Consider the following 27,759-nt stretch of genomic DNA (forward strand, 5'->3'; position numbering starts at 1 on the left):
GGATGCTGGGTGAAGGGTTTTTAAGTAAATGACAAAGAGGAAGTTCTGTGAATGAGAAAGGATTGAGTGATAGGTAGAATCTGGTGGTCAGTGTGTTCAGGAGTGAGGCATAAACCCACCCATCTCACTATGGTTCAAGATTTTGAGTCGAGAGAGTCCGGTTGGACAGGTCAACCCGGGCACACGTGCCAAGTCACCAAATATAGCGAACTACTAGGAGTGACTTATGGAAGAGTGTTGGTCATCCAAGGAATGGTTTCCGGGGTGGCGGTACCCATTCCTGCCTCCCAAATTGAAACCGAATGGTGGTTGTTAGAAATTGGAGTTTGTTGGCTTTGCATAGATGTCTCTGTGTGTAGATGCTTGCCTTTCCAACGGACTGAAGTTAATAAATAAGTTGATAGTTTTTTCAATAGATGTCGCCATAAATGCTCCCCTGCTAAAAGTCAATAAATAGGTTGATTTATAATTTTCTTCCTCTTCTGCAATAAACATTTCTGGCGAAACAAGTGGGTTTGAATTTCTACCTGGATCCAAAATTATACATTGGACCTTCGTGCCGCATCCGTATTATCGATTGAATCGCGGATGATAAAAGAACCAGCAAACATCTTCAACATCCAACATCAGAGGGGATCTTCAGAAAAACGGGCAAGTGACCATATCCCATATACCTACCTTATTTTCCCAGGCAGGAGAGCATGATTTATTACACAGCCGTATTTCTTTGTTTGTTTTAAAATTGAATCGGGCTGATTGTTACCAAGTGTTGTTTGAATTGATTTCATACCCATCATCGAAATTGTAGTAAGCAATAATAATTGTTACAACAATATAAAAAGAAGTTAGAATACAAAGCAAGTATTTTAAATTTCTTAAAAGATTTATTACGAGCGGTTATATTTGAAAATCCGTTAGTTTAAATTTCGAAAGTTACCGCGAGTCGGTAAAAACACCAACCCAGCCGCGAAGCAAGCTGACGCATGCGCGGTGGAGATTGTGGAGAGAATAACAATAGTGTCAAATTGTTTTCTTTTTGACAGCCATCGAGCTGTTGCATTTATAAAATTCAGATAAAATTCATTGTTTATCGGTTAGTTAGTAAAGTTCTGTGATCAAGGACAGTGCACGTGTAGTGATTGATTACAAGTGATTATCATTTGACAATACGTTCTGTGAATACCTCCTTTCTTGATATTTAAAAATGGATCTCAAAACTTTGATTAACCAGCGTGGAATTTGCAAGGCGAAATTAACTAGGTTCAATGAATATATAAACGGTGATAATTTGTCGCAATCTGAAATTGAAGTCAGATTGAAGAAACTTGAACCAATTTTAGACACTTTCGACTCATTACAAGATAACATAGAAGCAATTTCGCCGGAAGAATTAACCAAAACAGAAAGGCAAGCATTTGAAAATTTATATTATAATCTTGTTGCTAAGGCTAAAGATAAATTGTTAAATAAAGTTCAGAATACAACATCACATAACATACGTTTGCCTATACTTGAGTTGCCAAAATTTAATGGGAGTTACGAAAATTGGTTGAATTTTCGGGATACCTTTGTTGCTTTAGTTGAAAATAATCCATCTTTAGAAGTTATTCAAAAATTGTATTATCTGCGATCATGCCTCGAAGGTGACGCAGCTAAATTATTAACCTCACTTCCAAATAACCAGGAGAACTATCATACTGCATGGGAAATGTTAACTTCTCGCTATCAAAATATAAAAATTATTATACATAAGCACGTTGAAGCATTATTTAAATTGCCTGAAATAAAATTTGAAAATTCCGTAGCATTAAGGAATCTTATCGATGAATCCGAATTACATTTAAAATCGTTAAATAAGTTAAATATACCCACCGAAAATTGGGATATCATGTTAATATATTTATTGTCGCGAAAACTAGATAGTGAAACTCGACATCATTGGGAAGTATTTGCCACAAAAGAGAATCTACCCACATATAAAGAGTTTATAAAATATTTATCAGATCGAGTTCAGATTTTAGAATTTGCTGGGATTACTGAAGGAAAATTTAATCAAAATAAAACTTTTCCTTTCAAATACCGAAAAGAAGCTATGATTTCTTTAACGCCTCAAATGACAAAATGTATTATTTGCAAAGGCGATCATAAGGTTTATAATTGTAAAAAATTTTTAATATTAAATACTAAGGATAGAATTATAAAGATACGTCAAGTAAATGCGTGTTTGAAATGTTTGTGCTTGGGTCATAAGCTAAAAGAATGTAAAAGTAAATACAATTGTCGTATATGCGAAAATAACTCGCACAATACTTTGTTGCATTTAAAAAAGGAAACAGATAATTCGAAGTCTCAGGATAAGGATTCACCATCAACATCAAATAATGAACCTTTAGTTACAAATCACTCTACGAAAATATCTAATAGTTTTGTTTTGTTATCTACCGCCGTTATTAAAGTGTTGAATAATAACGGAAATTTGATTAAGGCTAGAGTTTTATTGGATAGTGGTTCTCAGTCCAATTTTATAACAGAAGAATTTGCAACAAGGTTGCAATTAAAACCCAAAAGGGCAAACATACCGATTACCGGAATCCAAAACAAAATATTGAATATTAAAAATAGCATAAATTTAAGAATTTTCTCGAACTATTCACCGTATGAAAGAGACATAGAATGTCTCGTTTTGAAAGAAGTAACAAGTCATCTGCCGCAAATTTCTTTACAGAAAAAGGATGCCAACATACCTGATGGTCTTCAGTTAGCGGATCCTGCCTTCTATGAAACAAGCTCCATAGATATGCTACTCGGAGCGGAAATCTTTTGGGAAATTATGAAGCAAGATCAACTTCGAAATGGAGACTCAGGACCCATATTACAGAGAACTGAATTCGGATGGCTGGTGTCAGGACCCATCGTCACAACAAAAATAAAAAGGCCAGTAAAATCTTGTCAACTATCATTAAATATAATCCATAAACAGATTGAAAACTTCTGGAAATTAGAAGAATTCCAACCGGTGAAGCACCGGAGCCATGAGGAGCGAGCGTGCGAGGAGATTTTCAAGGACACTTATAAAAGGAATGACAATGGTCGTTTCATGGTAAGCTTACCACAGCGCCCCTGTGTTAAACAGTTGGGAGAAACGCTGCCCATTGCGGAAAAAAGACTTTGCAATTTGCAAAGGAAATTTTCTTCAAATCCTGACCTGATGAAAAAATATAAAGAATTCATGCAGGAATATATAGACTTGGGTCACATGACCCAGTGCGAAGCACCCTCTAATGAAGATTGTTATTTTTATTTGCCACATCATGCAGTATTGAAAGAATCGAGCACTACCACTAAGACTCGAGTGGTATTTGACGGTTCAGCAAAATCATCCAATGGTATATCGTTAAACGATGCTCTCATGATAGGACCTGTTTTGCAGAAAGATTTAGCCGCACAATTGATATGTTTCAGAAAACACCAGTACGCGATAACAGCCGACATTGAGAAAATGTACAGGCAAATATTGGTGCGACCCGAAGACAGAGATCTACAGCGAATAGTATGGAAAAATTTCCCGGAGGAGGAAATTCAGCATTATCGACTTAACACCGTTACCTACGGTCTGGGGCCGTCATCATTTTTGGCAACTAGATGCCTCCAACAGCTGGGAAATGAAAATATATCATCAAACCACAAGGTCAGTCAGATTATAAAGAATAATTTTTATGTGGATGATTTAATTACTGGAGATGAAACTGAAGAAAACTGTTTAATAATTAAAGAACAACTAATATCCATCATGGCATCCGCTGGGATGAACTTAAGGAAATGGCGGTCGAATTTGCCCTCGTTATGTTCGAAGGAAGAAAGCATGTCAGATATGATTATTAGTACAGATTCAAATGACAACAAAATATTAGGCCTGTCTTGGAACAATCAGCAGGATAATTTCCTATACACAGTGAAGTTATTAAAAAATCCAATTAATAGCAAACGACAAATACTGTCATGCATTGCGTCCATATTTGACCCGTTAGGATTAATAGGTCCTGTTACTGTTATTGCTAAATTATTGATGCAAAAATTGTGGCAGGCAAGGCTTCAATGGGATGAGCCTATTCCATATGATATGTTGAAGACATGGGAAGCATATGTGAATGAACTGCCTCAATTAAATAATTTAAGAATAGGTAGAAAGATAATATGTCAAGATCATGTAAATTTACAGCTACATGGATTTTGTGACGCCTCAGAAAAGGCATATTCGTCCTGTGTTTATATGGTGTCTACTGACAAATTGGGTAAGAAGTACTCCAATTTGATAATGTCCAAATCACGGGTAGCGCCTTTGAAAAGTGTTTCTCTACCCAAGTTAGAATTATGTGGAGCCGTATTACTGACAAGACTGGTGAACTACATTAAAGATGCTCTATGTACTCCGGATATACCTACTACATACTGGTGTGATTCCCAAATAGTACTGTGCTGGATCAGGGATCAGCCAGTAAGATGGAACACTTTCGTTGCTAATAGAGTGGCGGAAATCCAGGAAACTAGTCAGCCGGAGCAATGGAACCATGTACGGTCGGAAGACAATGCAGCAGACGTGCTTTCCAGAGGAATCAGCGTTTCACAGTTATTAATTTCCAGCATTTGGTGGCATGGTCCAGGTTGGCTGACGTTGGATTCAGCGTGCTGGCCAAATTCCAACTCATTTTGTATTGATCCACCAGAGATCAAAACAAGCTCGGCACTGTTGTCTGCTGTGAAACAGGACTGGGACATTTTTGATAGATATTCCAATTTTTCCAAATTACAGAGAGTAACAGCATACCTTAATAGATTTATTTTTAATTGTAGAAACCCTTCGCAGCGCCGCTATAGTAAATTGACAGTTAGTGAGTTGGAAAATTCAGTAAACAAATTAATATCTCGGGCGCAATCATACTGTTTCAGAGACGAAATTCGAGTTTTAAATAATGGAGGTAATATACCTAGGAATAGTGCACTAAAGTCATTAGATCCTTTTATTGAAAGGGATCTAATTCGTGTGGGGGGAAGGCTCTCCAAAGGTAAAATGGTAACCGAAGGCCAGCAGCACCCAATTTTGTTACCTTCGCATCATAAATTAACAGAGTTAATTGTAAAACACTATCATTACTTGAACTTACACTCGGGAACGCAGTCATTATTGGCGTTGATTAGAATGAAATTTTGGCCGATTAAGGGAAGGAATATTGTAAAAAAAATAATAAAAAAATGTATAATTTGTTATAGATGTAATCCCAAATCCGAACAGCAGTTGATGGCCGACCTGCCAGCTGAAAGAATAACTGAATGTAGGCCATTTCAGATAACAGGAGTGGACTACTGTGGACCAATATTAATAAAGTCGGGTATTCACAGAAAATCACATAGCGTTAAATCATATATTTGCTTATTCGTATGCATGGTCACTAAAGCCGTGCACTTAGAAGCTGTGCTGTCCTTGAGCGCAGAGAGTTTTTTAAACTCTTTGAAACGGTTTATCTCGCGTCGTGGTAGACCAAGCAAAATGTTCTCGGATAATGCAACCAATTTTAAAGCGGCTAATAATGAACTAAGAGAAATTTATAATTTTTTAAATATGTCTAATGATAAAATTGATAGTTATTTATCCACATTAGGAATACAATGGCAATTTATACCAGCTCGTGCGCCGAACTTTGGGGGGCTCTGGGAGGCTGGGATAAAGTCAGTTAAGCATCACTTAAAAAGAATAACCAGTATCGCTTCATTAACTTATGAAGAGATTAATACGGTGTTGTGTCAAATTGAATCTTGCTTAAACTCCAGGCCACTGTCTCCCTTATCAAATGATCCTTATGACCTTAATCCCTTGACTCCCGGTCACTTTCTAATAGGAACTAGTTTGGCGGCGATTCCAGAACAAAATTTGGAACATATCACATTCAATCGATTAAACAATTACCAAAAACTAATCCAGATTGTACAATTTTTCTGGTCGAGGTGGCGGAAGGAGTACTTAGCAGAACTTCAAACCAGAAGCAAATGGACCAATAGGAATCAAAGGCAGATGCGGTCTGGCGACATGGTCGTAATAAAGGAGGACAACGTCCCTTCTTGCTACTGGAGGCTGGGACGTGTGAGCGCCGTTCATCCTGGCGCTGATGGAAGAGTTCGCGTGGCGACCATCATCACGTCGAAAGGCATCATCCAGAGGGCCATATCAAAGATCTGTCTGTTGCCAATAGATGACAACGAGGAGTTGAAAATGTCGACACCCCCACCCAACGGACCAGACGCTGAGTAAGCGCAAAATAAAAAAAGGTTTTGTGCAAAACAATATAAAAAGTTTCGTGATAAAAACAATATAAAATTTTTGTGTATTATCATAAATAAAAATAAAAAATAATAATAATAAATTAAAAGAAGATAAGGAAGAAATAATAATAAATAAAAGGTAAAAACAGTGCATAAAAAAGTGGATAACAATAAAACTTGCGAGTTTGATAAAAAATATACAAAATAAAAAAAGGATTGTAGATCCGTATATACCAAGAAAAAAAAAACACTTTAAAAATGAACGCTTATAAACCGAGATAGCCTGCTGGCTATATGTAATTTCAAACTACACAAATACATCTGAAGAAACTAATTATAAATGTGGTAATGAACTATAGAAAAACACAAACCCTTAAGAAGGATGACCAGGAAACCAGCGCTCCATGTTGTGTTGTCTATATTATTTGTTTTATGTTTGATTATTGTTATGATTTCTGTTAGAACAAGGTTATTGGAATTATCTTAGTTGTTAAATTATAGTATAGAATAGCTTAGTGAATTGCATGAATTTGATTTGAACGAAAGTAATAATTTTAATCTCATAATTAATTTGTATAATTTTAGTTAGTTTGAAATTGTCATTTCGTTTTTAGAGTAGTCTTATGTTTAAACTTATGCTTAGAAATAGGTTACCTATTATTTCAAATATTTATTGTTAATCAATTTTTTTTTGTATTAACAGTAATAGTAAATAATTACTATTTTTGTTTCTTCCAAATTAATTTTGGCATATATGTAGATATTTAGCTGCTTAATTTTTATTCTTATGTTTTGGGGTTTGTTTCAGAAAAAATGACCTCCAATCCTTTTTTCGGGGGGAGTTTATGTTAGAAATTGGAGTTTGTTGGCTTTGCATAGATGTCTCTGTGTGTAGATACTTGCCTTTCCAACGGACTGAAGTTAATAAATAAGTTGATAGTTTTTTCAATAGATGTCGCCATAAATGCTCCCCTGCTAAAAGTCAATAAATAGGTTGATTTATAATTTTCTTCCTCTTCTGCAATAAACATTTCTGGCGAAACAAGTGGGTTTGAATTTCTACCTGGATCCAAAATTATACATTGTAGCTGCGTCACCTTCGAGGCATGATCGCAGCTACAATGTATAATTTTGGATCCAGGTAGAAATTCAAACCCACTTGTTTCGCCAGAAATGTTTATTGCAGAAGAGGAAGAAAATTATAAATCAACCTATTTATTGACTTTTAGCAGGGGAGCATTTATGGCGACATCTATTGAAAAAACTATCAACTTATTTATTAACTTCAGTCCGTTGGAAAGGCAAGCATCTACACACAGAGACATCTATGCAAAGCCAACAAACTCCAATTTCTAACAGTGGTCTTTCATCAGATTGATTTCAGAGGGTCTACCAAAAACCGGATAAACCTCACCCCATGAACCCGAACACATCTGCTAAGTCACCAGATGCAGCGGGCCACTTGGGGGTGACTTATGGAAGATTGTTGGTTATCCAATGAATGGTTTCCGAGGTGGCGGTACCCATACCCTCCTCCCTTATTGAAATTGATAGTAAACAATAAAATAATTATGACTTGCAAATATTCCTCTTTCTTACAAACATACCCTTTCAGCCGCAGTGTTAATTGAAATTACCATTAACTTTGTGATTTTTTTTACCGTAGCGGTAGAGATTTAGAAAGAGCCACGTTTTTGTTTTCTTATAGCTTGTAATCTTTTCTGTGGTGTCTATTTTTTCCGCTCTGTTGAAATCCTTATTCCCGCCACAACAACGATTCATATTTTGACATCTGCAGATTGTGAGTTTCATCGAATTTCTGCCGTCAGTGATTACTTAATTTATGGTGAGATATCAATATTTTCTACTCGAATTACAATTATTTTAACGCATTAAGATGTGTTCTATAATAATAACAACAGTTCAATTTACTGTTCGCAGTCATTTACCAGAATATTGTAAATGAATTTCAATGTTCATTCAAATTAACACTGGTAGTGACGGACATGTTTTCGACTAGTATGGCAGATTTTTAAAGATTTATTATCCTACATTATTTCTTTATTCCTGAATGAATTTTAGTTAAAATGTTATTTGTTTGGACCTTAGAGATTATCACTACATTGTAAATGTGCATTTTTGACTAGATACAGTTATATGTATTACTTTTGTGTTTTGTTTATTTCACCTTTCTATTTAAAAAAATACCCTTTGACGTCCAATGTCAATCAAATAAACATAGAATAATTTCTAAAAAAAAGAAAAAAACAAAAATACCAAAAATTTTCAAAAACTTTTCTGAGGTATTATCAAGCATTAGGTACATATTTTATTTACGTGGAAACAATAATGCGGGTGTGAAAAGGTTAAGACATCATAACTTAAGGGAAATGCTCGTATATTATAACTTTTTAAGTAAAAATGCATTATTTAATGAATATTTTGTCTTCTTCTTCATCTAGTTGGAGGTTGTGGCAACACAGGGATGTGGAGATAATTTTCTTTAGCTTTTCCATAGCATGGGGGCGGCGCCATGAAGTGCAGCGTCGATGTGTCCCGAGGAATCTATTCAAGTGAACACTTCGACAATGTGCTCCGTGTTTTGTTCATTTTTACTTTCTCTCAATACAGACCTCTCAAGTCAAGAATAAATATAAACAGTAAGGTTTACGTGTGATGAAGTTTTAGAATTAAGTACGAGTACGGATGTGTTGCAATTAGCACTAAAAACTCTTTTTTTTTTAAATTGTGATACGTAGGTTCCTATATATAAGTTTTTTTCGTAGCTTTCCCTAGACTTATTATTGTTTCGTTGTTACACAAGTTCAAACCAGTGAAAAATCATGTAAAAATTATAAAAATTTGAAGGTAGCGATTACTTTTGGGCGTGACATTTTATTGTAAATGAAAAATACACTTTGTAATACACCATTTTTTATTTGAATTAATAAATGGCTTCCAACCGTGTTCCGCTTATTTAAAACTTAATCAGTGCTTTTATATTAACTAATTGATGAATTGTTGATCAGTTAGTTAATTTGCATTGCCCTCATGAAGCTTGAGATAAGCAAAAACTGGTTAGCTGTCATTTATCAACTTAATCAAAAGTGGTGTATTACAAAAAGCGTTTTTGTATTCAATAAATAAATGTAAAAAATTAACTGAGCAATAAATGTTCATAATAATCCCTGGCATTTTGATTTTGTCAGCAGTTATTTTAACGTTAGTTATTTTTTTAACATTTTATGTTTAAATGTAATATTAGCGCCACTGCGGAAATTAACACATATTTTCCCATGACATTTCTGTTCTCCTTGTACCTTGTTCCTTTCGACGCGTTCACATGTTGACGTTTATTTTATTTATATAATACATGTACATGTTATTCCAATTGCCTACCTTTTCACTTTTCTGAAGTTTTCACACAATCAGTTCCAATTTTGAAATGACACTTCAAAGTAATTCCTATGTGACAAATAACACGAGCGGTGCAAAGAGACGAGGAACTTTAGTTCAGTTGGTTTGATATGTTTGCGTGAAGTTGATGCGATGAACAATGGACAATTATTATTGCCTTAGTAGTAACATATTCTCGAAGGAATAGCAGAAAGCACCCGGCATGAGATACGAAACCCGAACCAAAGGTACGAAAGGAACGAACCCCAAAGTACGCATAAACGGACCAGACCCTTAACGAACCAGACAGTACTCAATATGAACAGAAACTCACTGAGATAACTGGTAGGACTAATGTAATGTGTGGGATTGCACTTACCTTCCCACATTCTGGAATGTGGGGAGGTAAATCACTTCAAACCACGTCACAATCATGTTCGCACCAACTTCGCCTTGTTAGCATTTTTTGGTAGTCGCTCTGACTTATAGCTTATATTTCATGTTCGTTAATAAAAAATATTAATCTATATATAGCTATTTAAAAAATATATTTACCCAGTTTTACAGCAAAGTCGATTCATTCATAGATTACCAACGTTCAACATGTTTTTTTCAACTATTTTGCGAAAAAATAACATAATGTAATTGAAATAACCGAAGCATGCTCGAATATTCTGCAGTCAGCATGTCACTTGACTTTCACGGCTTATTCACTTGGCAACCGAGTGGAAAAATAATTTCCATCGATCAACTTTGTGTCTACCCTTCTACAGATAACTAAGTGATTGACTATAAACAATAATGAATCATTAGCTCTTGGGTTCTAATAAATTCTTCGACTTTATTTCGACCTTTTATGTCTTTTAAGCATAAATATATAAATATATTTATAATAGGTTACAGACTTCTTTACGTAGAATACCAAAAGAAGGTAACTATTTGTTCATATTTATCTCGCATTTTGCAGAGAAAATGATGCAGGTAATTCGGCATCGTATAAACTGCATGTGTATTAATGTGTTTCCACAAATTCCACTTCTGTTGTTTCTTCAATATTCAACATTGGCATCCCAGTTATTAAGTAAACATGTGGTTTTAATACGCAAGGCAAAGTGAAACGAGAAGATTAGAGGATATTTGCAGATCAAGTTTTTTCACCGCCCTTGTATTGATTGTTTGACTGATAATATAATTTTAAAGAAAAATGCATTTAATTAAGAAATTTACAAGATAATGCTATATTAAATCACCATACTAGGTGGCTGCTTGTTTCATGGCAATTATAGTTACTTTGCATAAAGCGTAAACATAATAATTATTAAAGATATAAACAAGCAGAAAATATGTAGAAAGAAATATAAGTTAAATAAATACAAACAACAAAACAAAACAAAAAATGGGTGCGGCAATGTAACTGCATTATCATTTCCCAATAAAATATTAGTCTTTCAGAATAAATCTGAACACGTGTTCACGTAGGTGCCCTTGTGCGAATAACTATAACGGACGAGATGTGAAACTATTATTATTTTGAAGAACACGTGTTCCGATTTCCTCATAACATATTCGTGCTTTATGGATGGTTTGTTAAGATTTTTTTTAAATCGAAATAATATTTATCAAGTACTTTATTAAGTGTCACAAATATATTTTAGGGAATTACAATGTATTTCGTAATGAACGGCGTATTTATTACTTAATTTTTATATTTGGACTACTATCCAATTTGTTATACAAGCATATTACAAAATGGAAAAAGGAAGATAAGAGTTACAGAAAAGGACCAATACATACGTACGTGAATGTCTAAATACTATAAAACAAAGTCACTATCCGCGTCTGTCTGTTTGTGCGCTTAGTTCTTCTAAACTACTAAAAGATTTTTGACTTGGTTTTCAATATCATTTAGAAAATTTCTTTCGAAAGGATAATATATATATAAAACATGCATATTTTATTTATAGAATGTAGAAAAAAGTTGATGTTTTTTAATAAAGACGTACAAAAAATATTTGCGGGTGCTTACATTGCTAACGCTGGCTAAACCTTATGAGATACATCAAAATAATGTGCTACGGAATTGTATATCTTTAAAATGCCAACAGAAAAGTCCGCAATGGTATATGTCTATCTCATAAGGATAATCCCCAGCAACTCCGGTACACGTCATCTAGTAACATTAGTAGAAGTGCTTTCCATACAAATTTGGAGGGAAACAAATGTCCATTAAGGCGATGCAATGCGAAGTAATGCGAAAACTTCAACAAAATTATGTGTTCTTGGATTGAAAATTAAATCGCTTACAGATATTATAGATGTTTTAATTGTCTATAAAAATTTGTCTCAAAAGTCCAAAAAAACCTAGAAAAATGAGTATCAAGTACAAAATGTATAACTTACAAATCTCTTTTCGAGTTAAATTTTATTGTATGGCGTGACAAATTAAGTTCTTTAGAAATTAATTGGAAAACATTGTTATATTTATGACTGAATTTCATAAAATAAAATAAAACTTATTGGCGATTTCTTTGCGCGGATTAACACAGGCGGCTTCGAACGAATTTGTAACGGAAAATTTCATCCTTATGCATTTTATATCGTATCGTTTAGTCTTCATCCAGCTCTCGAAGCGGACGAACTTGTCTCTGACTGCATGACGAAATATATCTTTGCCAAATAACAAAATACCGTTAGGCTATCGATTACTGGAGTCTAAACTGAATTTTAAATATCTCGCTCTTTAGAACTACAAAATCGACGCACAAACGTTGAAAGCGTGAATTATTTAATTATTTTTAGTTCATTTAATTTTCCACATAAATTTAATTTAAACAACTTTTTAAAAAAAGAAAGAAACATTTCTGGGTTGCGAATAACCTGACAATATTTTCAAATCTCCTACTACCACCACAGTAAGCAGAAAATTTTGCGTCTGTGTGACGGAGGACTTAACCAGCCGAGGAATTGAATACACTCAGCCTGGGTGGATTTCAAACGAGATGCCATCTCAGCCACCGACCGCGTTAGCATTACTGAAATCAAAGTTCTCCATCACATAAAATATGAAATATCTAATTCCTGTATATTGTTTCATCTCTGTAAATCATGTACTGTTTGTTTCTATAACATAAAATAAATAAATAAAAGCCCGAATTTGGGCAAATATTTGGGTCACAAAAAACGCCAATGGAGTACTTATTGTGTTATTCTTTATTAAATGATATTATCTATGTACTAGTAGTGAGGGGAGGAGTAAAAAAAGAAGAATAACTCTTGTCAAACTTTTTTCTGAATAATATTTTTTTTACGTGGTGCCTCGGGTTCCAAAGCAATCATTATTTTATTTAATGACTTTCATAAATGTGAGTGAGTACGTCCAGTTTCTAATTACAGTGAAGTAACAGTAGCCATTGTAGAAAGTGCCATTACCAGTGATTTATATCGCGACTGGCTTTCATGCCCGACATCGTCCGCATATTGCTCCCGGCCATTTCGCATTGTTCAACACTTGACCATACACAATGATTTTGCAAAAATAATGACATCATTATTAAAAACAATAATATTTTCTAATAGAATAATTGATCTGCCCCACCTTTTGTGGAATCATTACAGCCGAGTCAAAATTATAGGTAGTAGCCTCATGGATAGCTTCGTCTTTGTATAGATTCAACTCTGCTGCAGGGACGTGTTATTGACATCCATTTACCTGTGTACATTTAAACAGAAGGATTTATTTGGATGATGTTGTTTGACGAGAGATGGCACAGGATTTGGAGCTTTCTCAAAGACGGATGATATCTTCAGTAAGTCTTTTTTTATGTATTTGGGTGATTTGATGGATTAATATTATTTCACGCCCTCTTTACAGTAAATTTTGCAAATCAACCTTTTTTATATAGGAAATTGAATATTCCTTGATGGTCTTTGCGATTTTACTAACCAGATCATCACCAGAGTTTAAATTTTTAAAATCCTTTAACAGTAAGGCTTTAGTAACAGTAGTAAGGATTTTTGTCACTAAATTCAAATAAAACTGACGCACTCGGAGAAATCATGGCTGCTTAAAAAAATAGTTTCTACGGAATATTATGGGTAAGTACATAATTTTTGTGAGATGCAAATAATAAAACTTGATAGATTCTACGTCAGTTTTAATTCTTAAAATAATAAACTTAATTTTATTTATTAACCGTGAGTCAATTTTTATGAACAATCGATTAAAATACGATTACATTCTTATTGGATTGTATTGTCCACAGATCGTAAATAAACAGGCATTTCTAGAATTTACGTCATCAGGAAAATTTGCTCCTTGCTCGCAGTAATTTTACGCATCCTAATCTACAAGAAGAGAACATTGAATATCTTCTTTTACCTACTACTATTTGCCCTTGAAGTTGACTTTCATAAAAAAATGGCGATGTAGAAATCATCCTATTATTATCATTATTATTAACTATCGCCCACATATGTTGTTACTGCAACTAAAAAAGAAAACAAATAAGCTTTACAACGAAATTTGACATTTCCCCAGGAGAATCCGAAAATCAAATAAAATCACGAAGAAATCGCGTCACGCCTTTTCAGTGCTCTTACCGCTTCCTCTGCTAACATATTTTTTACGCAAATAAAATAGAATTAACATCTTTAGGTATTCCTTGAGATACAGACCTTTGAAGTAGCTGTAACTCAAGTTTGATTTCCTAGAAAACCTTTTAAAAAGCGCCTTAGAAATCAATCATTTTGATGGAACGCCGTCAAAATTGAAAACGAAAAATCAACTATTGGTACTTAAAAGTTGAATGTTTGTTTTCTTGGCGTAGATGCTATGTTCAATTTAAGCTTTGAGAATGCTAACTTTTAGCACTTTTCATAAAACACTATTTAAATTTACTATAAAGGTATATTTTGGTTTTGATAATTTGAGTAATCGATGAAATATATAAAACACAATTTTTCGATACTAAAACAGCGCTGGTCGTCGACTATAAACAATGTGGTGCAAAGGCTTACCAAAAATAAATCTCGAGCAAAGATTAAAAAATAATATTTACCCTCGGTCCTCCGGCACATTGAACGTAATATTTCTTAAAAATTCTATCAGAAAATATAAGAATTTGTGTGTATTTCTGCTTCTATAATAAAATCCAAAAAATGGGTATTCGAAAATCAAAAACTTATTAATAAAATACACATATTTTATAAGATATTCAAATTTTGAAATCAATTTTTTTTTTTAAATTGGCTCATCTTACGTTTATTCATCTAAACACTGAACTTAAATGATGATAACTAAAACAACACATGTTTTATTAGAAAAAAATGTATTAATAGCATTATTGCAACCTCAATTTTTTGACGTTTCATATAAAAATATTTGGTAAAAAAAATCACATATTTTCATAAATTTTGCTCAAATTGGTTAAAGAAATTATTTTTATTCGTTGTGGATTACATATTTCATATAATTTTAATACAACTCGCTTCAGTACCGTAAAAATATAAAATATATTCTGATTTAATCATACTTAACAAAAGTTATTCAGAAAACAACGGTTACCGTGTTTTATTTAATTTTTTTCAGAAAACAATTTAGTTTCCTCCCTTTCAGCAGAAGACAATCCAATTTTCAATTAAAAATTCCACCAGGCATGTCTTATTTTGTTTTTATTTGTAGAATTTGAAATTTGAATTAAGAACAAATGGAATCGCGGGACTAATCAAAAGCCTTCAATTAGCTTTTACCCATTTAATCACTCTGAAAAAAATAATTAAAGGTTTGGAGATAAAACTTGAAAACAATTATAAAATTATAATGACTAATGCGCCCTTGAAAATTGAATTTAATGCACGACGGCATTTATTTTAATTTTCACTAGAAATAAAATATTTAAGTTTTTTAATATAGAACAGTTGATTATTGTGAATGTAAGATGATTTTGTCTTTCTAAATGTATACTGTTAAAATAAGACAGCCAATAAACTAACATGGTAGGAAGAAAGCATTCAAAGTCAATTAATTTTGTATTGGCATACACATTCACGCTCCTTGCTTCAAACGAATTCTTAAATCGATTTGATTTGAACTCTTTTCACGACCCAACAAAAGAATTCTATTAACTTGAAATGCAATGGGACCATGTCTGGAGGGTTCTAGACATCCTATTTCATCAACATGCAGAACATACTCTTTTATGTTATTCTATTTTATTTTGTTTAAAGTTTATACAACAGACAGAGCAGTAAAGGGGTACCGTTACAAAATAACATATAATAAATACAAACCTTCCAAAAACCATGTACAACAAAATGTAAGAATAAAACAATTAGTTATTAGTAAAACAAGAAAAAACAAGAGACAATAAAGTTTACGGCAAGTGAAGTCAGTTGAAAACGGATTTTAGAGAAATTTAGCACAGTCCTGAAAGCTATCGCTAAATACTTCTTGAATCTTGCAATTACAGCGGTTGATATATAGTCGATGCAATAACACAAGAAGTTGTGATTGTATATTGATTTTGATTGTATCCAAGGTGGAAGCTGTTTCAAAATTATTTGCGCTCCTGCATACGAAGTACGAACCTCGAAAAAGTATCCTTCTAATTATTAATTTATTTATTTACAAACGGACCAAGTCCGATAAACACATTACATATTACAAGAAGTTAAAACAAGGAGAAACGTTATAATAAAATATGCTATATGGCACAAAAATAATAGAGTCAATGACAAGTCAAGACAAGAACAAGGTTTTGATGGAGTTCACGACTTCTGCCATATCAATACAAAATATTACTTGCGTATAACATCATAATCATCATCTGACAAAAATCATTTAGGCTTACACCAAAAAATTCAAGGTCCTGACTTGAGTTGACAAGTCTGGCCATTCTGAATACTGGCGAATGGTATCCATAATTTGTGGAGTGTTGATTGAGGCAAAGAAATTTTTTATTTCCGAGTCTACAGGAATGGATATTATATGTCTGATTTACAACATTAATCGAACACACATTAATCGAATGTACTTATTTCACAAATACGTCTCTGAGGTGTATCAATTTCCAACATTTAATCTACTTTTATTACTCCTCCGCCAGTTATATGTCTCACTAACACATTTGCTAGATGATGAGATGCTATCTAAATTCTTAATGATTTTATAGACAACCCTGATTTTCTAAGCGTAATTACTTTCCATAAACTAGCTTTTTTTTATATTTGCAACATCAATATCAGGATTGAGTCATTTAGATACTCGCATGTACGTAGATTGCAAGCAGTTGGCAATAATTTCCCAGACATAGTAGATGTGTTCCCAGACATAGTAGATGTGTTCCCAGACATAGTAGATGTGTTCAACTGTGCGGAATTTAGTAATAAAATAATTTTAAAAATAAATAAAACTCAGCGGTAGAGTAAAATTTGTGAATGACATAACTTGACCGCAATAGTTATTAGCATCGCACAAGTTAATTAATATTATACAGTTTGTGCCGGCGTCGTCTGCGAACACTCGAGTAGCCCCAACTTGCATTGTCGAGCGAGTCGTTCAAATCAGTTGGTAAACTATTCCCAGCGAGAGCTCGTGTGGACGTCATCATCCATCTCACGCGTCTTGTTTGAAAACGAAAATAATAAACCAATTTGTATACTAGAACGACGGTCTCCTTGGTCGAAGGGTAAGGCTCTCGACTAGCAAGCTGGAGTTCGTGGGTTCAAATCATTGATTAATTTGTTTTTTTTTCATAATTAACTCATTAGAAATGATATATAGTATATTTTTAATACTCTTTAGTACAATACTTTCAGTATGGCCTTGGTGTAAGACCACCATTCAGAATTTAAACGTTGCTTGAAATGGCTGTGGTGTGTTTAGTGACCAAATCTGAATAGCCAGGCACTTCCCCACCTTCCTCCACCCCATCTCCTTCCCCTCTCCACTTTCATCCTCACAACATACCCCATTAGGGGATGCGATAGTCTTACTGGCTTCAGATGCTTGGGAGTAGTTGAGACTGTTGTGCGGTTTTACATTTAAAATAAAAACGGTGGCTGAAATATTTTATTTTTGGTATTCTTCGACACCTACTGTAACTTTCCCAAGTTTTTTGAACTACACACTAAATGTATCAACCTTAAAACAAATTAGGTAACTTTAAATAACCTTTAAACCATAATATTATGTACATAGAACAGACCGGTCTGTTGCTAAGATGGCATAAGTTTTGGTTCCCAGCCATGCGTCATTTATTCAATTCCTCGGCTGGCTACGTCTTCCATCACAACACAAGCAATATTTTCCGCTTAACGTGATGATAGTTGGAGATTTTCAAATTTTAAGAGGTTATTCGTAACCCGGGAATATTAATATATTTTAAAACAATTGTAATACATAATAAGTAGTTCTGTTACATAAATAGAGTATTAATTTCTAACTAGCAGTTAAAAACCCGCTCCGCGGGTTTTTGCTGCTAGGCCCTGCGGGCGGCACTTCTTCCACGGCACTGATATTAACTGTTATGGTACCTAATATAATTTGCTCATAGGAGACTTGCAGTGCTTAAATATGTGTTACAACCGTCAATGTCTATAAGTTGAATCAATATCGTATAGTTTGTCACAACAATTAAAGATAGTTATAACAAAGTTGACTGAAATAATAGATTATTACATATTGATTAATTGTACCCGTGTTTATGAATAAAATGAGGGTAATTGTGCGATGAGATTAACAGTCGGTTTAATTAAAAGGTGTAAATTTTACTCCAACTGGTGGTAATTCTTTACCTAAAACTGTTACTGTATCTAATAAAGTTTAAAGTTAGAATATATATACACCTTCATCAGGAGAGTAAAAATCTATATATAAAGGTAGATTATTACAATATAGCGCCCCTGAGGTGATATCTCACAAAAGCGGCGCTATGCAAATTGTCCAATTAATAAATAAATATAATGTTTACATTTTTTATGTATGTATGCATTGATATACAATGGAAATAGATAAAATAATGTTATCCTATTAAACTTTATTTTATTAAAAAACAAATAACTTTTTAACATCACTTTATTATATACAACCAATACATGTTTCATGAACGAAGTACACCGAAGTCAAAAATTAAATATAGATTACAATTGGAAAAAAGAAGTGGAAGGAGGGGGGGAGGTAAGAGTAGGTTGGGTTTATAAGAATTAGGAATTACAATATGAAAGACCAGTTAAGTGGGAAAATATTTAAAAGAGAGTTTATAAAAAAAAATTCTTGTTAATTATATCTACTTTTATAAACATGTTCTCTTATTTCTAAAATTTCGAAATTATTTATTTGTGATGCTTTATATCCTGTGTGAAGTATTTTAAGACCTGAAAAAAAATGCATAAAACCATAAAACAATATATTCATAAGACAAATAACATTTAATAACGGTTATTCTAATAAATTGAAAGTTGAAATACTAAATAAAAAAAATTAAACATATTCTCTTCAAACGGTATTTTTACCCTATTTCTTAAGATATAAATAAACAATCAGGATTAAAGCATCGCAAATAAATAATTTTTAAATTTTAGAAATTATAAAACATGTCAATAGAAAATCAGATATAATTAATAAGCAAAAAAAATTATAAATAATAATGAAAAATGCCATTGCAAAGTTTAAATAAACTTCCAGAAGAAATCTTCTTATGAAACGCTTAATGGTCAAGTAATTTTGCATATTTAAATATTCGCGCCAGTTATTTGGTTAGTTTTTACACCGCCAGAGGTGCGCTCTGTGTCGGCCAGCTATTGCTGGCCATATTGAATGAACGCGTGCTTTTTTCGTCAAACGTCAAACGTAATCACGTAATTGTGGATAATTTTCACTGTAATTTAATTAATCCAATGGATTATAAACTTTCTAAAACATATTTTCTTCGATATTATCCAAAAATTATATGAGGAGAAACGATATTTTTGAAGAAATATCGTATTACATGTGGCGATTCTTTTTCAGTATGAAATCGTGTCTTAATTTTTAATGTCTTATTTTTTTTGTATCCAGTCGCCTGCAAACCGAAATGAACCTTACGGTTGCTTAAAATTGAGGGGCAGATTGGTATTTTTTGCCTGCAGACCCCCAATGCAGAATTTATCCGAATCACATAATATGAATTTGACCAATCAGAGGGCCTGCATCGTCCAGACGCTGGGACAATAATACTATCAGATGGTTAATCAATTAAATGAAATAAAAAACGAGTAAAATAGCTAAAATTCATCATTTAGTTTTTTTTTAATTTTTAGAAGTTGACCTTATTTCTTACCCTACAATTCTATTACCCTACAATTCAAACATAAAAAGTCACGAGTAAATCTCATAAAAATTTAACCAACTACTTCAATCAAATCAGGCTTGATTCAGCTAATTGCATTCATTGGTAAGAGTTTTTTCTCGTAAAAATCTCCCGCTTGCTCGAGCAACGAGTGGCTCTCTTGTATAAATGAATGTGCCCCTTCTTAATCCTGCATCCTGGCCGCGGATGTTAAGGAGGTTGGGTTTGACTGAATTATGCTGTTTTCATCATTCATTTATCATAAGGATGTTTGAAAATAACAGCTGTCACAAACCTCACACCGCTTTAAAATGATAAGCTTTTAAAAAAAAATGATTAATTAATCTTAAGTCAGCACACATCGTCGTGTGTGCTAATAATTTTAAATAACATATAAATATCATTAGTTGGCAAAATACCATTTGTTAAATATCATTAGTTGGCAAAAATAATATATCTTTAAATATTTTAAATCTAAACAAGTCACAAATGAAACATGAATATTTGAGGTGGATGTACTTTCTTAATTCATTTTTAAATTGAATAATATTTTCAATCTCTGTAATTTCGTTCGGGATTTTGTTTGCAAAGTTGGAAGGCTGGTATGTAAGAGATTTCTATGCGATTTGTTCCATGTGGGCAATCCATTTGTTTTGCATTATCTCGTGATTGTAATTTAGTTTTAATGTCATTTGCTTAGATATCATAGCTACGTTAATTATGTATAAAAGTAAATATATAGTTTGTTTCACTGTCATAAAATTTAGCTCCTTTAAGATATGTATCCGTGTGTATTTTTTGCGTTTCAGAATTATTCACATTGCTTTATTTGATAGTTCTTGAATTTTTATTTATTTTATCTTCATTGTAGATTAAAAAAAGTTAATAATTTATTAGATTGAAATAGTATCTCAATTACGCGGAATGCTAATTAACTTCTAATACGTGTATAAAACGATAATAAATTGCTTCATTTTTTTACCTTTACTAAACACAACTTAATTAACATTAACTAACTGTTTATCAGCAAAATTTAGATACAGTATTTATAGTATAATCGAAAAAATGGATATAATTAAACTTTATCTCAAGAATGGTATAATATATTTAAGTTTTTAGTTTAGATCTGAATTCTGTTGGATTGGAAAACGCGATCACTAAACTTAGTATTTGGCTTGCGCTTAGATGTTTTTGGGATAATATCGCTGCCAGAAATAGAAATGGCCGCCCAGAGAAACTCATTCTTAGATGGATTCAGCTTCAGCTTGTTTGAAGACATCCAATAGTCATTGCTTCTAGACATTCAGTTAAATGGATCTTGAGACTATTGTTTTCATTTGGAGCACAGTAAAAATAAACTCGTCAGCGTTGCACTGAGACAAGAGAAATGAAAAGATATTTTAGCGACATCATTTGTAAACAGGATGAAGAGAAGTGGACCCAAAACGGATAACTGGTGTACCCCTGAAAAAAGTGTTTTGAAGTTAGACAATTCAATTCCTACGATGAATGTCATTATTGATATGTTTTTTGAAAGGGTTGTTTTTTTTAATATGATGATGTGAGCCTACATTAAATTATAACGATACTTTTTCATGTTTGGTTCCACAACTTTTTTCAAAATTTACCTAGGCATTGTAAAAAACACGTTTAAAAAGGTTTCAAAAGTACAATATGAAATAGTTCTCGCAAACTGTTGGTTTACGATCACTGCAATAAGGCTTCAGAGGTAGGTGAAAGCTTCGGGGTGGGCCGACAGATGTCGCCAATGTAGGAATGACAATTAATTTGGAGAAGCGGTCGAAAGTTTCTCCATAGTAAGTTTTTGACACCCTTGTCCATTGAGCGCTTTATAATCAGTTTGATACTTTTAGAATGGACTTTTGGGATTTATCTACCCTTTCTACTGCACAATAGGCTTATACACATTTAATATTACATCATACATGGATTACCTGGTAACATAAATCATATCTTCTTTTTCTTGAAATATTATGTAGTTTGAAGGTTTAACAATCCATTCATTAATTATTAGCCAAATAACGAAATATATATATAAACGGGATATGAAAGTTAAAAGTAAATGCAAAAAAATGCCTTGGCCGAGATTCGAACTTCGAACAATTGTGCTGACCATTAAACCTCGAACGCTCGCTTTGGAAGAGCATAAATTTTATGAAAATTGCACTGAGTCTAGACTTTCGGAATTTATAAACTAAATAATGTAATTCGTTGCTAAGAGGCGAGATGACTCCCAAATATAATTTAAAAAAATCAATTAATGTTTAAAAATAGGGTTTGAGAGTTCTAGAAACAAATTACGCAATTAGCTAGATGAAACGTTAAACGTATTTTTTTTAGTTGCAATTGCAAAGTTTGTACATGATGTAGGTATTAAGCATAAAATAAGTAAAAATTCAATTTTTTTTTCGCAGTCCTCCTCACAAGGGTTCCATGTTCTGAGGCGGCCTGTAGTATTTAAACTTTTGTATTTAGTTTCAAGTTGTCTTTACATCGTCTTCATAATGTTTGTAAGATGAATATCACTTTGTTCTCTCAGCCATGTTTTTACTTTTGTTTTAAAAATATTCATTTCAGTTTTTTTATTTGATTTGGTAGAGCATTGTATAATTTTGTAGCATAGAATATATATATATTTTTTTAATTTGCCGGTAACCCGGGCGTTTATTGACATCAATATTTGTTTAAAAATTATGTGCGCTACCCAACTCACTAGATAATATCTGTTCTGAGCCGGGTAGCAGTATCTACCATTACATATATCAATAATAATAAAAGTGAATAAAAATACAAAGAAAATAAATAAAAATACAAAATACAGGAAAAGAAACGTAATTAGAAAATAAAAGATTACCTAGATAAAATAATCTAAATATAAATTATTACATACATATGTAATAGTAATTGAACATTTTTTTTTTTTTTTTTTTAATATGCCATATAAAAATTAGCATGGAAGGTTTGCAAGTAACTTGTTAATGCCATTTCTTTTTTTGTTCATTAGCCACGTATTAAAGTATTTATATGTACATTTTCTGTTGATTTGAGTTGTATGTTGTGTTTCTTTTAAGAAAATATTGAATATGGAAGGTGCGAGGTAAGATTCATGTTTTTTAGCAAGAGTGGATTTAATTTTTGGCACTTGTAAATGATTGTTAGATTTAGCTCTAGTGTTCTGGGAGTGAGATATGTGTGAAGGTGACGATTTTATGCAATTTGTATGGATACTTTTTTTTATGAATAGCTTCCTGATATCAAGTATTTTATTTTTAATCAAAAGATTTTCAGTGGGATAAAGATATGGTTTTTTGAACATAGTTCTAATAAGTGCTTTATGAGCTGTATTAAGTAGCTTGATGTATGTGTCTGCGGCACCACCCCATGCCGATATACCATAAATTAAAATACTTTGACAAAGGGAAAAGTAGACATTTTTTAATAGTTTAAGTGACATTTTTCTAATCGTTTTAAAAATGTATATTTGTTTCCGGATTCTCATTGCAAGTGAAGTTATGTGAAGTTCCCATTTTAGTTTGCAATCCACTGTTAAACCAAGATACTTAATATTATCCGAATGTCCAATTTTTTCGCAGTCGCAGTTTTTGGTTTGTGATGTAGTACATGGATGCAGGTGTAAAAGCGGGACGGTTTTTGGTTGCCCAATATTTGTTTTACTGAATGTTAGAAATTTGGTTTTCGAGGTGTTTAGGGTAAGAAGATTTTTGTCAAGCCATTTTTTTATCTCCCTCATACCAAATTCGGCGCTCTTAAATGCCTTTTCCCAAGATTGCTCTTTAAAAAGAAGTACAGTATCATCTGCGTAGCTGATCACATTATAGCAGAGTGTTGGAATTTTAATATCAGTGAGACCATTAATATAGATAAGAAAAAGAATAGGGCCTAAGACACTACCCTGAGGCACTCCGTACTTTATTTCTGCTGTGTCACTCAAGCATTTATTAAGTTCAACTATTTTTTTCCTATTTTTTGTATAACTTATGAACCATTTGAGCGGTTTTCCATTGATGCCAATATTTTTAAGTTTTTCGTATAGCATATCATGAGAGATGGTGTCAAAGGCTTTAGCCAGAGCTAGAAAAACTCCAATTACTTTAGATCCCTTATCTACATGTTTTACAATGAAGTTGGTTAATTCAGAAATTGCCTGTTCTGTGCCCATTTTTGCCCGAAAACCGAATTGATGACTTGATAGTAAGTTGTGTTTATCGAGGTAGGATAGCAGTCTTTTTTTCATTGCTTTTTCTAGGAGTTTTGATAGAGAGTTAAGTAGTGAAATAGGTCTGTAGTTGGAGATTAACGTTTTGTCTCCAGATTTATGGATCGGGGTAATACTGGCAATTTTAAGTTTGTCAGGTACAACACATTGGAAGAAACTTTGATTGAATATATGTAGGAGAGGTATACCGATATATTCTCGTAGTTTAATCAGGATTTGGTTAGATATGTTGTCCGGGCCAGGTGCACAATGAGTTTTGAGAGAAAAAATGAGTTCGTTAATTTCTTTTTTATTTATTTTATAAATGTTAAAGGAATGATTTGGTCGCAAGGAGGAACTTTCTTTGACAAGTAGCTCTTCTGTCGTGTGGTTCTTTGTAAGTATTTTTTCCGCTAAATCTAAGCCAACGTTGGAAAAATGATAATTAATGTGATTGCAATTTTTTTGGGTTCGTTTTGTGTTAAACAGATTTTCCCATCGACTAACAATTTATTAATAGAAGTACTGTTCTTAGGTTTTGAATAAGCGGCATCTTTGATAACTCTCCATATCTTTTTTGTGTCTCCTCCGGCATTATCTATTTCTTTCCTGTAAAACTCATGTTTCGCCTGCTTTACTAGTCTATTACATAGGTTTCTGTATAATAAATAATTGTGTTTTAATTTACTGTCCATTGGGTTTTTGTTTACTCTTGCATGCATTATATTCCGTTTGTGTATACTTTTTACTAGCCCTGCTGTAATCCATGGTTTAATTTGAAGTGTTTTGTGAGTAGTGTTTTTACGTGTTTTTATTATAGTGTGTTTAGTGGTAAACGTATTCAGGGTTAATAAAAATTCATTTAGCGCTTTATTTGGATCCGTTTCTTTTAGAGTTGTAATTCAAGATTCGTGACTTATATCAGAGCTAAGTGCTTTGAAATCTATGATATGCTGTGACGTATTTGTATATATTTTACGTTTTATTTCATTTTTCAATCGCATACCAAGTGTGGTGGTGAAATGGTCAGTAACGGTGGAATGAATAGTGGATGAGATGGTTTTATTTTTTGTTTTAACAAAAATATGATCAATACAGGATTTTGACTCTAGTGAGGTTCTTGTCGAAGAATTAATAGTTGACTGAAGGCCATAGTGAGCTAGTAGACTTAGATATTCGTTAGTTTTGGGTTTACAGTTAAGAAGGTTTATATTTATGTCCCCTGCTAAGATAAGTTGTTGAGTATTTTTATTGTTTTCCATGAGTTGTTGTAAAGAGTTTAGGAAAGGTGATATATTTTTGTAGCATGGGGGCCTATAAATAGCAAAAATAGATAAATCTGATGCTAGAGATATTTTGACGCAACTTGCTTCTGTTAATTTTATTTCCGATAGAGAAGAGTTCAGCGAGTCCTTAATAAAGATAACGATCCCATCATTTTGGTTCAGTTTAGTAATTGTGTGGAAAGTCGTATATCCTAATATGTTAATGTCAGTGAAAGTTTCGTCTATCCAACATTCGCTTAAAATGATAATATCGAAATGAGTGTTAAGGTCTTGTAAAAATACTGCAAAATTGTCAAAGTTTTTTTGAATGCTTCTAATATTTTGAGAAATTATGTTCAGGGAGTTATTTTCGGCGACGGTTGCTTTAAAATCTGTAGTATTGGTGAAAGTGTGTTCTACATTACATGATATTTCAAAATCAATATTCAGTGTTGAAGCCATTTTAGAGGATGAATATTGCGTTCTATTTTCTCTGTCGCGATTTTAGATGGAGTAGCCATGTAGTAGCAATGCACGTATACCCACAATGATAAGATTTGGAAATGTACAGATGTGTGTGTGGTGTTTGAATAAAATATTATGTGTATGCTTGTATTGGTGAGTCATAGTGTGAGAAGAATATTTTCAGATGTAATGTGTATAGCTCGCGATTCTGATGTTTGGCGTACGTAGACCCTTCCCGCTTTAACCCATACGTAAGCTAGCTTTTTTTCCGTAGCCGTCTTCTTCGCCAGGTAAAGTAAGCGTTTATTTGTCGACGTTAGGTGTTCCGATATATAAACTGGAGTGCGCGGTCCGGAGAGGCCTAAGGAGCTCGTGTTGAGTTTTTCTTCGTTCGTGGTAGCGTTCAAATTGTATTTTTTTACACAATTTAAGAATTCATCTCTTAAGTGAATGTCTTTGAACCGCACAATTATTGGCCGGGTTTTTGTTGGAGCTTGCCTACCAGGAGCTCTAAAGGTTGTTTCGATGTCATTTTTAGTGGTGGTTGTGCGTATTTCTTGATTTATGTTGAAAATAATGTTTTGTAACTTTTCACCTTCAGCCTCAGGTATTCCTCTTATTTCGGCAGCGAAATTTTTTTGTTGGCGTTCTTGATCGTCTAGTTTAAACTCGAGCATTGTAACTTTTGCTTCAAGTTCCATGTTTTTCTTTTGGACTGAATCTATTGTTTTCATTTTGAGGATTGTCTTTTTCAATTCATCCTCAAATCCCTCCATTTTTGAGTTGAAAAGGGTCAATGAATTTTTGAATTCTTTGAATTCATCATATAATACTGCCACTTTTGTTTGGATGCCCTTGAAATCTTAGAGTTCCATCTTGATTTGTCGGAGCTCCTCCATTAGAAGAGTTTCCCCTGGACTTAGTCCTGGTTTGCTGACGTTGGCAGGAGGCGGTGCGATCTCTTTACTCGATGTGGAAGTTGATCGCGCCGTTCGACGAGGTTCCGTCTTGCATCCACTGCATTTGGTGTTGGCGCGTTTTTCTTGGGAGAGCTTCCGGTACTGACCTTCAGTTATGCCGCCGCAGGCAAAGTGAAGACTCTCATCACAGGAAGAGCACCAAAACATCGACTCCTTTGTAATTATAGGTTCTGGACACTTGCTGCAGGTGAAGTTCTCCATATTTATTTTTGTGCTGATAGGTATTAAATTTAATTTTTATTTATTTATTGGCAGGTATTATTATTATTAAAATAAATTTATTTTTATGAAAATAGCTTGTTATTATCAAAAAATAAAAGTAAAAATTATATTTATAAAAAAATAAAAATAAAAAGTTCTTTATAATTTCGCCCGTGTGAGGATCGAACCATGGGCGTCGCCTTGAGATATGGTGCTTTAGACCACGGAGCTATTCGCCCTTTCTGAGCAACGGTGGATATTACTCTTATATTTTTAGGTTGGTGACACAGGATTTATTTTGTTAGTTCTTAAGTTTAATAATATGTTGTAATTTTTTTTTCACTATTATTTTTTCACTATAGTTCACTATATTTTGCACTGTGATATTATCTAGTTGAATGGTGAGATTCGCAAAGAATTGTGTTGTAAGCAGCACGAGATTAGTTTTTTGTTGTTGTTTTGTTTAAGTTTTAAGCTATCACGATGACAAGCGTATTTCACATTCGCGATATTTTTAGATTGAGGGGAATGTTCACAGAGCTAGTTAGTTAGTGCCGAAGGGCAATGTTGTTCAA

At 33.1% G+C, this 27,759-nt stretch overlaps 2 protein-coding genes across 4 annotated transcripts in view; one reads left to right on the forward strand and one right to left on the reverse strand.

The window, feature by feature from the left end:
* The window catches only part of LOC149411363 (neuroligin-4, Y-linked-like), an 887,216-nt gene that overhangs the window by 352,852 nt on the left and 506,605 nt on the right, over window positions 1-27,759 (reverse strand). The window lies entirely within an intron of this gene.
* LOC149411367 (uncharacterized) lies at window positions 327-6,816 on the forward strand. Of its 3 annotated transcripts, none has more exons than XR_016304880.1 (2): window positions 327-1,407; window positions 2,726-3,146. XR_016304880.1 is itself a non-coding variant. In XM_089647307.1 (2 exons), the coding sequence occupies exons 1-2, from the start codon at window positions 1,205-1,207 to the stop codon at window positions 6,302-6,304; spliced, it is 1,239 nt and encodes a 412-aa protein (XP_089503433.1). In that variant the 5' UTR covers window positions 541-1,204; the 3' UTR covers window positions 6,305-6,816. The 3 variants fall into 3 exon arrangements, 2 of the variants coding, with proteins under 2 accessions (XP_089503433.1, XP_089503434.1); XM_089647307.1 differs by lacking the exon at window positions 2,726-3,146 and adding an exon at window positions 5,269-6,816 and having other exon boundaries at window positions 541-1,407; XM_089647308.1 differs by lacking the exons at window positions 327-1,407; window positions 2,726-3,146 and adding exons at window positions 3,436-3,688; window positions 5,269-6,816.

Source organism: Hesperophylax consimilis, chromosome 26 (assembly GCF_061612785.1).
Source record: "Hesperophylax consimilis isolate HC1 chromosome 26, BYU_Hcon_1.0, whole genome shotgun sequence".
NCBI classification, from domain to species: domain Eukaryota; kingdom Metazoa; phylum Arthropoda; class Insecta; order Trichoptera; family Limnephilidae; genus Hesperophylax; species Hesperophylax consimilis.